Source organism: Varanus komodoensis, unplaced genomic scaffold (genome assembly GCF_004798865.1).
Source record: "Varanus komodoensis strain SLA01 unplaced genomic scaffold, ASM479886v1 scaffold1, whole genome shotgun sequence".
In the NCBI taxonomy this organism is placed as follows: domain Eukaryota; kingdom Metazoa; phylum Chordata; class Lepidosauria; order Squamata; family Varanidae; genus Varanus; species Varanus komodoensis.
This window is the reverse complement of record NW_025335268.1, coordinates 56,573,838-56,589,350: the sequence shown is the minus strand read 5'-3', so window position 1 is coordinate 56,589,350 and position 15,513 is coordinate 56,573,838. Positions and strand designations below refer to the sequence as shown.

The window sequence follows — 15,513 nt, the reverse complement described above, 5'->3', positions numbered from 1 at the left end:
CTTTTCTTTCCAATTTGATTAACCACATTTTAGCACTGCATCCAAGGCTGAAAGTGTGGTTCATCTTGCTCTTAGCTTCAATTTGTTAAGTAAGTCATTTCATAGACATGGTTTGTATTTGGCTTATTTCAGTAAACCATGGTAAAGGTTAGCCAGAAGTTGCCAGGATTTGAGAATAATTACAACCTAAAGTTAAGCAAAAATAGGAGCAAAAGCTTCCAATTTTATGTTTGCATCTGAATGAGAAAAGAGGGTACGTGAGCTCAAGCTTCATTGCAGCTTGTTTCATGACAATAAATCATGGTCTGCTTTCACTATAAAATATACTACTATTCCATCTAGAGAAAAAGCCAACATGTTTCTTAAGCACTTTGTTTACATTTATATTTTATCCCTGGTCCAACAGAAAGATGAACAAGTGGGTCCCAGATCAAATCAAGCCAGAACTGTCCCTGGAAGTAAAAATGACAAAATTGCAGCAGTCATACTTTGGGTGCCTTATAGGAAGGTGAGTGTCACTGGAGAAGACAATAATGCCAGGGAAAGTTGAAGGCAGACTAAGAAGAGGAACACTACATATGAAATGGGTCAATTCCATAAAGGAAACCACAGCCTTGCATTTACAAGAGCTTAGCAAGGGTGTGAAGGTCAGGGAATTCTGGAGGCCTTTCATTCGTGGGGTTGCCATAAGACAGAGATGACTTGACAGCACATATCAACAACAGCTCAAGATCGAATATGCATTTTAGAAAACATATAAACAAAAGCAGATACAAGAAATATGCATAGGAACAAAAATGCAATAGCAGAGTAAGTTATCCAGAGACTTCTGCCAGGATCTTCTTTCCTCATTTTTAAGCAAAGCCTCTGGTACAGCACATTACCCTAGCATACTTTAATTAAATATTAAAGGACAACTTGTTCTTTTCTCATTCACTAATAGTAAGCACATCAGACTTTTGATACATTGTTACCTTTTCACCATAGCAGGATTGTATAGATAGATCTTCATAAATTGCCTTTCCTTTTCATGGTAACCATAGAAAGGCCTGGAATACAAAAATCCAGCACAATGTTATATCATTATTTGTCCTGATGTAGGCCCAAATAGGCACACCAAGCCAATGATCTCTAACATAAATGAGATCAAGTGGGATACTGTCCTCTAGATCTTATAACAGGATCAAGATTTAGACCATGCTTGTGCATTGTAATTTCAGTTATTTCCTAGTCCAATATCAGCAGCACATAATGAAAGAGAAATTACCAACAAAGAGTTAAGTAGTGAAGAAACCAAAATGAATTACAGAAAACAGGTTATATGCTTTTCCTTCTCTCAATCTCAGTAGACAAACCTCACCAAAAAACTAAACCATTTTCACCAAAAAAGCATAAAATGTTAAAAAGCAAGGTAAAAACCTAGTGAGAAAGTTCACGTATAAATACTCTACCCAAATGTGCTTCTGAGGACACTATGGAGCTTAAGTGTCTAGAACTTCTTGGCTGCATAGTCCACAACACTGCAGAGCATGTAACTAGCAACCATAATTTTTTATTTGGATGGCAGCCAAAGATAGTGGATCCCTTGGTTATAAATTAATCCATACACATACTATGGGGAGTCTTAAGTCCCCACAGCCAACCACATGCAATTAAAAACTCAAAACAAAAACAAAAAAAGGACAAATATAGCACTCAGCTATTATTACAGTAACACAATTGGTATATACAATACGTGAGCATGGCTGTGCTAATTTGTATAACATCTGGAACAATCAGTAGCCTGAAGCTTCTGCATACATTTAACTTGTTTTATGTCTACAAATGGATTGCCATTTAAAATTTTTATTTCATAGACATGTAAAATTTAAGAATATACAACCAAATTGTTCTATCAAAATACTCACAATGTTTCCATATCTCAAAAGTGAATGTGCCCTTCATGCTACCTGTGTATATGCACTCATATATAGGCTATGAAACTTCTAATAAATGCACACCCAGCTACTAAGGAGATGGCAAGTGTTCTTTCCACCACTCATCCGCATCATTCAGGCAGAAGATGAAAAGCTGGGCCATCATGCCACCAGAGTTTTAACACCACCAGTAATCACTAAGCAAAGTCACATGACATACCTTCCCATATCATCTCAGTTAACAGAAATTACCATCTAGATTCCCATATCTGATCCTCCAATGGAATTTAAAGGGTAAGTATGCTGAAGACAAGGAATGTGGTACAAGATGAAATGATTTGTGGAAGGCTTAGGGGGGGTTGCTCTGTATGTGGAAACACTTTTCAAAATATTTAAATTTTTAAAAATTACCTAACAGTGCTTAAAAACTTGAGAACCTTATAATTTTCTTGCAGTTTTGTCAATAGCAAAAAATCATGCTATAGTAAAATATATAATAAAACCATACTTACATTCCATAGACTAGTGACACTTTGAATACATGCTGAAGGGAAGAAGATGAATTTCCTAAAGCAACATTGAGTGCTCGGTCAATGCTGAATGCTAAATGATGCAGATAATGTTCTGGCAGCTGTCCACAGCCATCATATGGCACATACAGGTAAGGAAAAATACCATGTAAATGGAGACAGGTCTTCTGACCTAGAGAAATAACAGAATGAAGACCCATCTTTCAAAATCATAAATCTGGAAGAGTCTAGAAATCCACCAATTCCAAATTCCTTGCCAAAAATAACATTTCATATGATTAACTTTTAACATGGATCATAGAATTCTACTCCATACCTGAATTCAGAGAGATCTGGAAATTATGGATATTATCTAGTCCTGCCTGTCTGCATGACGTCTTCATCGCTGCTTCCATTCCATACATGACCAGCCCTGCCAATTCTGTTGGGCAACAGCAAATAAGCACTTCTTAGAGCAAGCCTCTAAATAAGCAGAAGTACTTGTTTCTGTAAGGCAGCATGCTGTGACTCCCTTATGCAAGCTCTGCCAACCTTCCAAAAAAGAGAATTTCTGCTTGTTTTGGGTTGCCCATGGAAGTGCTAATTTGCTATTGAACATTGGAGGGCTTTGTACAACAGAAGTGGTAGGGCATAGCACACACCTGGTCATTGTTGGTTATTATCCGTTGCTTTACGTGTGTACATAAGGTGTAAAACATTTGAATATCCAAATAGGTCACATAACAAATTAGTTTCTTGAAACTATAACTTATGAAACACACAAAAGTTTATTTTTGTACATTACAATGTTTTGAAAGAAAACCATTTTTAAAATCCCCCTTGCATAAACTGCCCAAAGAGTTTTGCTTATCAGATGTTACAGATGAATACATAAGTAAATCATTTTAACTTACTTAGTATAGCAGCTAGCCTGGACTACCACCAGGGCCAGCTGCCCAACAGTGGAGAAACTGACACTTGGTCAGTGCCCACTATGGAAAATGAGCCCTTTAGTGCTTGCTGCAGTTTTTGTTCCCACATTTACCCGTTTTTTCCCTAGATATAAACAGAAATGAGGAGCACAGCAGAGATAGCATACTCACTCACTCCTGCTCAGCAACCCCTGCATTGTTTTTACATGTTTTTACAAACTGGGTCAGTGTGTGTATAAGATAAATATATTCTTCTTAGGTATAACCACCTGGGAAAAAAAATAATTACAACTTTGAAATTGCCCAGATTAACTAGCATTGTATCCAAGCATTATATTATTAGTTTTATAAAATGCTTCACTTTGAATTGGAAAAAATATAATGTAGTAGAATATTTCTACCAGATATTATAATTAATGCTTTTAGCATTTTGTTGTTCTTTTAAAATTTTGTCCATAGACTGTCTGCCATTGGGTGGATTGAAAATACAATTATCAAACCTGTTGAACTCATTTTAAGACCTGTTGCACTGACACTAGCAAGGGCAAGACTGGGCTTGGTAGGAGTAGATGTAGTTCCTTCCCTGTCAGAGATCAAATTGACTGGACCATGGCTGAAGCCCTGGTGTAGAAGCTCTCCTGAAGGTTCTGGAATGCCCTTTTGAGACATAGGAGAAATTTGTAATGTGTGCATTTATATTGGGTAGCTAGAGCTTAAAAATGCTGAAGATCTGTGAAATGTCAAATCAGGACAGGACATGTACATGAGTCTTTCACTACATTTTAATTCTGCTAGCCAATATCTTCTTCTTCAGATGCGACTACTGACCAATTAGGCCACGACGCAAACTAGAAAAACATACTTAGAAGATGAGTTTGCAGAAAACTTCCTGGTACTATCTAATTACGTGTGTGTGTGTGTGTGTGTGTGTGTGTGTGTGTGTGTGTGAGAGAGAGAGAGAGAGAGAGAGAGAGAGAGAGAGAGAGAGAGAGAGAGAGAGAGAGAAAGAGAAAGAGAAAGAGAAAGAGAAAGAGAAAGAGAAAGAGAAAGAGAAAGAGAAAGAGAGCAAGCAGGAGCACACAGTATCACCACTACTCCAGGTCAGTTTCTTTTAAAGAAACCCTGCTTTTTATACATATGAGAGACATAATGTTGTACCTGATTACTGAAAGTGTAATACTTCTTGCCCTTTAAGGGGTTTCAAAATAACTGGAAGAGATCAACAATGTGTTGAAATAATTTGTTTAACACCATGGAAACAATACAGAATTGATAAGCAAGGGTGTGTGTGTGCATGCATCTGAGAACTAAGTCTTAGTTTAGCTTAAGAAGAAAAAAGTCCCTGGGGCTTTAACTTTCAACTACATACTGTACACCATTTAGCTGTTTTCAGAAACAATTCAACGCACAATATTAGATGATCACTTGTAGATGATCACTTGTAGGACAAAGCATCACAGTCTCTCTTCACTACCAGCAGCAATGCTCACATTTTACATGAGATTCATATAAATTGGTTGGAGAGATAATTCATGACTGTCTCTGAAACAAATATTTACAAATAATGACAACACACATTCTTTCACAGAAAAATAATATTTTCTTTATTTGGCAACATTAAATGAAATCTTTATACTCATACATAAACCTTAAGCAAATGAAATGTCCTACATATCTAACATGCTTGGCATTAATGCTGTCATTATAGATAATTTTAATTGCAGTCTCTGGATGAATTTAGAGCTAGAAATATGAAAAGAAAGGTGACTGGGCATATGTGTAATATACCTGTATCTCTACTTCTTGCTACCTGGTTCTTGAAAAATTCAAAATTGCTTTCAGACTGAAATAAGAAAAATACAAATCTTTATATTTTGTACATCATACTGTGCTCTCAAACTTCAAATAGTTTCCAACTTAACTGAGTCACCAATTTTATTTAGCCTTTCTTTTAATACTAGGGAAATAAAGGGTGCAATTCTATGCATGGTTAGTCAGAAAAAACCTACAACTTCCAGTAGTTCCCTGCTAGCAAAGCTATCAATACATAAGTGGAATTTCACCTTAGATCTACTAAGATTTACACATTAAGACATATTGGGTACAACAACACTGACCCAAATTCATAAGATTTTAGAAAATGTTTCTGTTCCTGCTGCTGCTTAATATCAAGGGATCAATTCTTTTGAACAAACAATAATTACAGAAGTACTCCCAGAAGGAAAAAAAAGTCCTAGGTAAGCACTAACAGTTTTTATTTTTCCCTAAGCTACAACCCAGAGAAGATATTCACACAGTTATAAACTATTAGTGTACCTGAGTATTTGTTAAATTTTTGCTTTATCAGCTTCCATAAACAATGAGGTAAATCAAAATTCAGTTAAAAAGCTATGAGGAAAATATTTCAGAAAAAAAAGTCTTAACCATGGCATCATCGACCAGTTCATGTGTCACAGATAACCAAGAATTCCACTGGCTCCCACTGAGCTAAACAACCTATTCCATCCCAAGACTGTACTTCATGATATCTAAGCCTGAAATTATAGGATGTTGAGTTCTAACTCTAATGAGTTGTCTCTTCCTCAACAACTCATAATCCTTAGATTGTTCAGGTCTGCCAGTTGCAGCAAGTGTGACTGATAAGCAAGACCTATCGGATTTGCTCACTCCCGCTTCCTATACAACAATCCAAGATTTAAACAGGCCTTTGAAAATATATGAACTGTTCATTAACCTCACAATCTTACTTTGGGTAACTCATTCTCTCAGCCTGACATGCTTCAACTGGCTAGTGTGTGTGTGTGTGTGTGTGTGTGTGTGTGTGTGTGTGTGTGAGAGAGAGAGAGAGAGAGAGAGAGAGAGAGAGAGAGAGAGAGAGAGAGGGGGAGAGAGAATGCACTCTGGGGTGTTGGCTGTTGGCAACACAACCCACAGTGCTCCCAACAGATAATAGTGTTCACCATAGGTTGCTGGCCCCCCTCCTCCCCCATTCTCCTTTGGTTCTCCCATGGGTATCCAAGAGAAAAATGTAAGAGGATCAATTTTTCTCTCCTATCTTGCCACAACTGCAAAACAATTTCAGCTTGTCACAGTCTTTTTACAATTTAAACCTGCCTTTTCAACTGTTTTTTTATGATCCTCATTTTGACAGCCACTGACAGCCCATATAAAACACCCAAGCGGCACCTTAAAAGAGCTATTGGAACCTATTTTTTATTTTCTTTTTGTATTTTTTCTATAATCTTGTAAAACAAAATTAAAAAGTTATGTATCTGCAGGAAACTGAAAGTACAGCTGGGGCAAGATCCTTTGCAACAGAGGCTCTAAATAGCCCTCTTCCAACAGTTTCTATTGACAGCTGTCAAAAAACAAGCTCAAGAGAAACCAAAGGCATGAGTGATCCTTGTTCATGAAAAGAGGGTGGTATGATTTATCCTCATTCACAGCAAGATATTGCACTTTTCTGGCCTAAGAGTTTACAGGCTGGTGCAAGTTTTGCACTTTTTGCAGAAACTCTTGGTGCTCAAGAAAGTACAAAACTGATTCTCCCTTTGAAAATAAAGGGGAAATTAAAGGGGTGGCCCCAAAGCTCTCTCTTCCACATGACCATTGTGGAAGCTCAGGTGATATTGTATTATCTATACTTAGGAAAGTGAAGGCAGCCTGGGGATACATGAGTACCCTCTTTCTGAGGATTTTGCTGGGCAACAACCCCACTTAAAAAAAAAACTTGGAAAAGGTGGTTTGCAAAGTGCTACAGTGCTGATTTTTGGGCTTTACACTTACTGGGAGGCACACTGATACACAAAAGCTAAAGCTATAACATCTAAAAATAGGATAAAAACAAGGGCAGAGGATTAAAAAAATAACAGCATCAGAGGTTTAATACACTCCTACATTTTTAAACTCTAAAAAATGTCACAAAAGCTATAATAACTAAAAGAATTGAAGAGTAACAATTAAACATTAAAAAGTGTTAGGAAATAAGCTATCTACCAGGCCTTGAAAAGACCAGAGCATAGGTGACAGGTGAGCAGAGGCTTTGTATCCCTCTGCCTAGTAACCACAGCACTTTGCTACCAAATTACTGGTAATAAAATGGAACACAGAAAATATAGAATATAACAATAGTTATGGAGCATTTGAGTGCTTTCGCTTATTTATATCTACAGAGTTTAGAAAAGATGAAACACAGAGATTTTTCCATTACTAGTCAGGAAAGAAACTGTTTTACTTTTTTATAAAGACAGGATACAAGAATAAAGAAAGAATATAAAACCCATAAAATCAAAGGCCAATATTGTTTCTATGTTACAGAGCAGTATGTTTACCAGCCTGGGTATGGGAGAGAGAGATGAGGAAAAGACTATCTGAGGTCAATCTGAATAACTGATACCATACATACAGTGAGAAGCATGCATGTTTCAAAAGCACATAACATTTTTAGATGCAAACATAAAATGATTTATACACATAATAAAAATTTAACAGGCCAAAGATTTGTTGCTTGTATTTGCATTAATTGTCTCAGATATTGGGCAGTAATTCTGAAAAGAAAATTCAACTGCTTCCAAATCAAATGAACTATTTAGCTTCTCATTGTTTTTCCAGAATCAAAGCAACTGAAAACAGACATGTCTGCTCTTTTATTCGAGTGCTTTTAAAGGCTCAATACAAGTTACACACAGACTATTCAAGTCCCTGAATTCACAAACATATATAGCAGTAAGCTAGCACAAACACTATTTTATAGAATACATTCCTGTGCTTTTAATCTGGTTACTCCTTCACAACCAAATTCCCCCTTTCAAATATCAATAAATACTGGGATGAAGACTAAAGTCTTCATCATTATAAAAGCAGTCTGAAAATTAATGTTAAAATCATGCACTGTCTACATTAATCACAGTTCTCAATTCTGAAAGGAATCCTTCTCCATCAAAACAGCAAAACTTTAGGAACTACTGATCACATGCAATTCTGTTTCCTAGATATGGTTCTTGGTGTATCATGAAGAACAGGTCACAATTTCTGATCTGGTACAGCTCTTCCTTCTCTTCCTTCACCTGCTATAGGAGGTTTGTGTTCTTCAAAAAGAATATGCCCCTTTACTTTATTAATAGCTTGGCTTAGTCTGGATGAGAGGACACCATGCAGCTCCCTAGGTAGAAGCACTATATTGTTGCTTATCACTGCAGCTCATCAACATGACTTTTTAGCCCTCCCTCTATTGTACTGCTCTGCCCCCAATTTTTCACACTGTAACAGATTCAGAATCATTTCATCAGACTTTCTGCATATCATTTTCCAGATCTACTACCACCTCACTGTTTGAACTCTGAGTCTTTGCATCTGTTTGTAAGTCACTGCAGCATTCAGCATTTGTGAGGATCTGCACTGCATGCAAGTCATTTCTGTTTTATAAACTCCAACTGAACTAATCTGAACCAATTGTTAAACTGATGGTAACAGTGAAATAATACACATACCGTATTTCCCTGAAAATAAGACCTAACTAGAAAATAAGCCCTAGCATGATTTTTCAGAATGCTCGTAATATAAGCCCTACCCCAAAAATAAGCCTCAGTTAAGATTGTCAGCCAGACAGACACATTTAGTACATCTGTTGCAACACATGACAGACTTACTGAAATATAAAATAATATTAATATATAATTAAATATAAATAATATTATTGACATTAATACTTAAAATAAATGATAATATAAATTATAATTAAGTATTTGTAAATACCCAAGTGGGCACCTTTGGACGAGCGGTAAATGCTTATGTAAACAGATGAACTCAAGACTTATTGCCGAATGTCCAAACGGAGTACAGACACAACGCACAAATAACGTGTGCACTTGATAATGAACAGATGTAATTCAATACATTGTGTGTTGTAATGGATGTACTTAATGCACTTGTGTGTTGCCACTCCTTTCTCTTAAGTCTTCAATTAACACTTGATTTAATGGTAGATTTAAAGGGAAGAACTCACTGGAGAAGACCCTAATGCTGGGAACAATAGATGGCAAAAGAAGGGGACAGCAGAGAATGAGATAGCTAGATGAAGTCAGTGAAGTAGTCGGTGTGGGCTTGGGTGGACTCCCGGGGATGGTGGAGGATAGAAGAGCCTGGAGGAGTGTTGTCCATGGGGTCACGATGGGTAGGATGCGACTTCACGACTAGCATAGCATTAAAGGGAATAATATTTTGACCCCCAGACAAGATGAGTGCATTAAGAAATTGCTATTCCATTGAGTACAAGACAGGAATCCTGGGGGACTCTTGGGGCAAAAATCTTACGGCTTTCGTAAGAAAAAATAAGCTATTGCCTGAAAATAAGCCCTAATGCATCTTTTGGAGCAAAAATTAATATAAGACCTGGTATAACGAACTAAGCAGGGTTATGAATGGTCCTAGAGAAGAAAAGTCAGAAACACCAGGATTTAAAAAGACACAACCCATAAATAGTAGTACAGTGCAAATTCAACTGGGAATATACATAGGCTGGTTGAATGTGGATGTGGGCTCTTGCATGGATAAAGTCACTGAATCATAGAGTTAGAATGGACCCTTGATGACATCTTATCCAATCTATCTTGTTCAATAGAAGATCTACAGTGCAGAATGTAACTGCAGCATTCCCGACAGATGGCTGCCTATGTGATAATTAAATGTTTTCTAGACCTGGGAGGAAAGATGACTTCCCATATTACTGGATCTCTCTCTCTCTTTGAAATGTTTCTCTTAAAAGTAGTAATGACAGGCTTTCACAACAGGCTAACTTTTTACCTGAACACTCTAGGATGTTGAGCAGCTTGCAAAGATTCAATGCCTCTTGCCTCTTAGGACCTCTTCCTTTAGTCCAGCTCAGGAAAGATGTTTTTAAAAGAAAAGGATAGCATTTTTGGCTTACTTAACTAATGCCCAGAAGAAACATAAATGTAACAAAACAGAATGGGTAGCTTAATAACCATATAGTCCTGCACACTGGGAAGCTTTTAGTGAGAAATTTCCTTTTAAAATGATACATTCAATGTATATAAAAATGAGATAAATGAGATAAAAATAACTTTATTTGAGAAAAAGGGAAAACAGGGGAAAAGAACCCAAGGGAAGACAATCATATAAAGAATTTTAAATGAAATCAAACTCAATTTAACTTAGATAAATTTTACTTATTTGAGCAACATCTTAAGTTTAATAGCACCTGCAGAGTTCATTCAGACCCTCTTTTGAAAGAGCATCTTAATATCTTCATTAAATGTATGTGAATCCTCCTACCAACATTAAATCAACTAGGAAAAGGACCATCTCACTTTTGATGGCTACTTATGGATCTGTCTCATTGGAGAGGCTAACCTGGCACCTTTGCTTTTCCTTCCCCTGCCTTCCCATTCTTTTAACTTTTAACCCACAATGATATATTGCTGTCAATTGTTTAATTTTATTTAAATTTCATGCTTATTTCATGTTTTTAATTAATCTGTTTTCTGGATGTCATCTACTCAGAATATACTGAATAGCAGGATACAAATTAAATCACTGTATTTACAACAATCCTGTAAGAAAGTCTGCTATTATCCTGTTTTGCAGGAGTGCAGGTAAAACTGAAATATAATAAATTACACCTGTCAAGTTCATGAAGTGACATTTTAGCATGGACTTTCCAATGGACTGTTTCACTGCAGCTAGGACATAGTGCTACCAGTGTATTTGCCCCAACCTGCTCATGCGAAAGAAAAGCTGTGCCATGAGTTAAGATATACTCAGGGCCCTTAAGATCTGTTAGATGTACACAAAACATCAAGAGTTCTAACACTTTTTTGTGTGCATTACAAGCTATAAGCCAGGGTAGTTTTGGAGCACATCACCCTCACATACTGATTCGTGAACAAGTTGGTTACACAGTGATTACAGCCCATCCTGTGTAGGAGCAGTTGCTTTGGCCATTAATGCCTGCCTCAGACGAGTTTGGTTGGGCATGATACCTTCACTTCCATTTGGCACTATATGACAAGTTTGCTTAGGCTGAGTCTCTGATTTAAGTCAGTGTCCAACAAAAGCAATTCATCTGAGTACTCTTTTATCTCCTTAAGGGTTACATCCCTTAGACATTTGTTCTTGATGGAAAACTCCTTCCAACACTCCTTTGCTGATCAAGAATGGAAAATTGGACTTATGATGAACTGTCCTTCTGAAAAGCAGAGGCTGGAGCCAACAGTCCCATCCTTCTTAGCAATTCTTCATTTGAGCTAGTGTGTTGGTTAGAGTACTGAACTGGAGGCCCAGGAGATTTGGGTTCTAGTCCCCACCATGAAGTTCACTGGGTGACTTTGGTCCAGCCACGGACACTCAGCCCAACTTACCTCACAGAGCTGTTGCCATGAAGGTAAAATGGAGCTATGTATGCCACCTTGGGTTCCTTCACAAAAGGAAACATGCTGGATATAACAACAACTCAAGGAGGGGGCACATGTGCATTTGGACAATTGCCCAAAAGGTAGATGGTGCTTCCACAGCCTCTATCCCAGAGTAAACAGCTTCTGGTCCTTCTGATGTTTTGACGTACAAATTCCATCATCCCTCACTGTTGATAATGATGGCTAGGGTAGATGGAAAGTTGTAGGTCACAACATCTGGAGGGCTACAAGTTGACCATCCAAGGAAAGCCAGTTTAAGGCTTTTTCTTTGTGAGGCATGGTGACAATGGAAGACTTGAAAAAGGAGATACTGCTGTAATACAATATGCACTAAATGAGAATAAAAATATCAAAGCACAATAACAGAGAAAGGAGAACTTTACTAAAGTGTGATTATGGTAAACTGCCTGGTGAGAAAGCAAAGGTTACAGACAAAATTGGGGGAATTATATTACACACATACATACAAATTGCAGGACAACAAGAGGAAAATTAATTCAAAAAAATTAATTCATCTTTCCTAATGAGGGGAGAAAATTTTGAATTCACTACTTAATTTTATACCAGTGCATGCACAAAATACAAGATTTTGCAAGAAAATGTCTGGAAGAATGACCAGTTATAGCAGAAAGTAAAGATTCTGGAAAAAAAACTGATTCAAGTCACCCCACCTAATAAGTAAGAACCCATAGTGCTGGATTGTTTAGGAGCTAACCAACCTAGCAGTTAACTTATAATTGGGTAAACTGATGGGTTTAGCTCTAAACAACTCAGCACTTTGTGGTTGTGATCATTCTCAACAACCCATGAACTAGCCAAATGTAAATTGATTAAAATTGGAAATGTCTGACATGCTGCAGGCAACAAGCATGCTTTCTCTTACTCATCCCCAATAGCCCATGGGTTCTTTATCCCATGGACTATTGCATGTGGCATGCAAACTGGCCCAGAGGTCTTGATCATACATAAAGTTAACCCCAGGACTTATTTAATCACTGGTTAATCTATAATTCATTGCCATATCTAGGATTTGTCTCATGGATAATCAAATAAACTTTCACTTGTTTTCCCTGTCTCCCTCGTGGCATGAAAATTGGCTTTTTTTGATTAATTGTTTCACCACTCTTGACACGCTGGGTTAAATGATCCATATTCACAAACCAAAATTTTCCTGCATTGTTCATAGTTAAGAAACCATACCTTGTGATCACAGCTATGTTCATACATCACAACATATCAGAAGTCAACAAATGATAACATGGATCAACATTATGTTCAATTCATACCATAATATTTGTGCATCTTTGAAATGTAATTGGCTAGTAGAATCTTATTCTGGAAAAGCTTCATTTTTGTTGCCTTTTAACTAAAGCCCACTCTGGGAAGGGGTGGGGAGACTGAGGCAGCCAAATCTCCTTCATTTTTGTTGTCCATGATGATATATGAACAAGGCCAATCAATCTTACAGACCATTTTTAGCATATCTGCTTGGAAAGCAAGATCCACCAAATCAACTGTGGTTTAATCACAAGCAAGTTCAGCACAGAACCTTAAGGGTGCTTAGAAGCAGTAACCAAATCTTGTTCCATTCTCTGGAATTGCCTCAAGGAAACTTCTCAGGATTATCCTTTCAATTTTTTAGGTTGTAAACATAAGCACGCGTTTCTCATAGCAAATCTGACTGTGTGCAGTGGGACTGCAAAACAAGTATATATCGAATAGCTCAATTAAAAGGTCACTAAAAACGTTTTATTTATTCCACAAGAAATTAGGGCATTTTATCTAGCTGTTCTTGATGCCATAATTATGCTGATTTCCTGTTTTTTTCTATTATCTCAGACTTTAATTAATTGCAAACCGTTTTAACAGTTCTACAGAAAAGACACTGTGTACATTTAAAAGTAAATAGTAATTTAGTAGAACTATGGGTCCACAATGTTTTATCTTGGTTGACTTATAACACCACTTTTTCCAAATGTCCTGTAGCATGCATAGAAAACTCTGGGGGAAGGAAGAGGTGTTTTTTCTGTCTCAACACTAGGCTTTTTCTGGAGCAAGTCACTGTTTTTCCCTTTTGTAAAAGCCCAGTGGGGAAAGGAAAGAAAACACCATCTTTATCCCTCAAGTTCTCCATGAATTACACAGAACTCAAAAAAAGAGGGTGTCATCTCAACATTTCACTTAGTCGACACTGTTGTGTGCCTTGCTTGTACAATATTATCTTTCATTATGCCTTCAATATCCTTAATATAAATGTTATATAGTCAACGTACATCTCACAAAATATATAGTTAGCCAGGTCACTCTGTGGTTACCATGGGTTTGATTTACATTAGCAAAAACCGGTTTGCTAAACAGCAGCAGGAAGTAGCAGAAAACATTTTCACTAAGAAAAACTAAAAGCAGGTGTTGGCTAGACTGAGGGTGTAGCAACGTGGCTAAGTAGTTTCTAACCTGCAGAAGATACAAGAACAGAATAACAGAACATTTTTAAAGAAAGAAAACTATGTTCGAAAATCTGAGGGTCAACAAGTGCCTAGGGGCTAGGACAGTCCTCCCACATTCTTATAGTACTGATAAATGTATGAACTTTGTACAACAGCTATTTAAACTCAAGTTTTGCCAATGATCGTCGTTGTCCCTATCACAGAAGTCAAACGAAACCTTTTTCGAAAAGTAGCTCATACGCTTCCTACACCAGGTGTAGAAATTCTACACCTGAGGATGTTATACTTTAAACGAAAAAAACAGGATGAGTTATGGCTCAGTACTGCCACTAGTACAAAAGCAGTGTTTATACAGCTGTATTTCATTATGGCTTATAATATACGGGGGCGGGAGCGATTGCCCGCTTCCAACAGCGCTCGCACGAGGATTATTCTCTACATAGAGACACCACCAGCAACTACAGTCTGCCCTGTATCCTCTACCCAGCTCCCATTTGCGCGACTAAGGGTCAGCGGCGCAGCCGGCGCAGGGGAAGGCTCTCTCCCGGCCTCGCTCGCATGCGATTTCAAACACAATACACAGAAATACACGGGGCTGGCTGCCTTCTCCTTCTCCACTATCACCAGGCGGGGGCCCGGGTTTAGACGAGTTCACCCAACCGCAGCGGCCGGTAGGTGAGGCACACGCTGCAGCGCGCCAACACCGCAGGGAGGAAGGTAAACCGGGGGTGAAGGAGGAAGGGTAGCGCCTGTCAGTCAGTCAGTCAGTCAGAAAAAGGAAAGGCAGCCCTGACGAAGGCTCTGAGGGGACGCGACGGCTGCAGGAATTCCAGCGCCCAACGGAGCCCCCAACAATTCTCCCCCCACCGCAATGTGCCGACTGGGCGGGTCTCTTACCTGACGGCGTGGCTCCGAATACTCTCACCACGGGAACCTTCTTGACTGGGGCCTCTCTGAAGTGGGACTGGCAGGGGTCCAGGCCGGGTAGAGGTCTGCTCATGTAGTAATCGGCGGTCACGACCCTCATTGAGAACATGTTCGCTATTGCGAAAAGAGGTGCCCGCTGGGGGCGACCGCCGGGCGCACCCCGAGGCTGGGGCTTCCCCCCACCCCGCCTCTTCAGGCAGCAGCTGCCGCCGCCACAGCCACCCCGCCGCAGCTCGAGCGCAACCCCCTCCTCTTTTCCTCACCCGCCTGCCGTGCGCTCGCTCCCGCGCATGGACGAGCGGACCGCCCGCGGGGGGGCGGGGAGAGGAAGGAAGGGTCCACCGTGTGCG

At 38.7% G+C, this 15,513-nt stretch overlaps 1 protein-coding gene across 1 annotated transcript in view; it reads right to left on the bottom strand.

Annotated features, from left to right (window-relative positions):
• REV3L (REV3 like, DNA directed polymerase zeta catalytic subunit) overlaps nt 1-15,366 on the bottom strand; it is a 73,863-nt gene extending 58,497 nt beyond the window's left edge. Inside the window, exons 1-3 of the mRNA XM_044426290.1 lie at nt 15,134-15,366; nt 2,429-2,618; nt 975-1,049 (exon numbers count right to left, since the gene is read on the bottom strand). Coding sequence (XP_044282225.1) covers nt 975-1,049; nt 2,429-2,618; nt 15,134-15,272 — 404 coding nt within the window. The 5' untranslated portion in view covers nt 15,273-15,366. The remainder of the gene's footprint in view (nt 1-974; nt 1,050-2,428; nt 2,619-15,133) is intronic.
• Nucleotides 15,367-15,513: the final 147 nt, after the last annotated feature.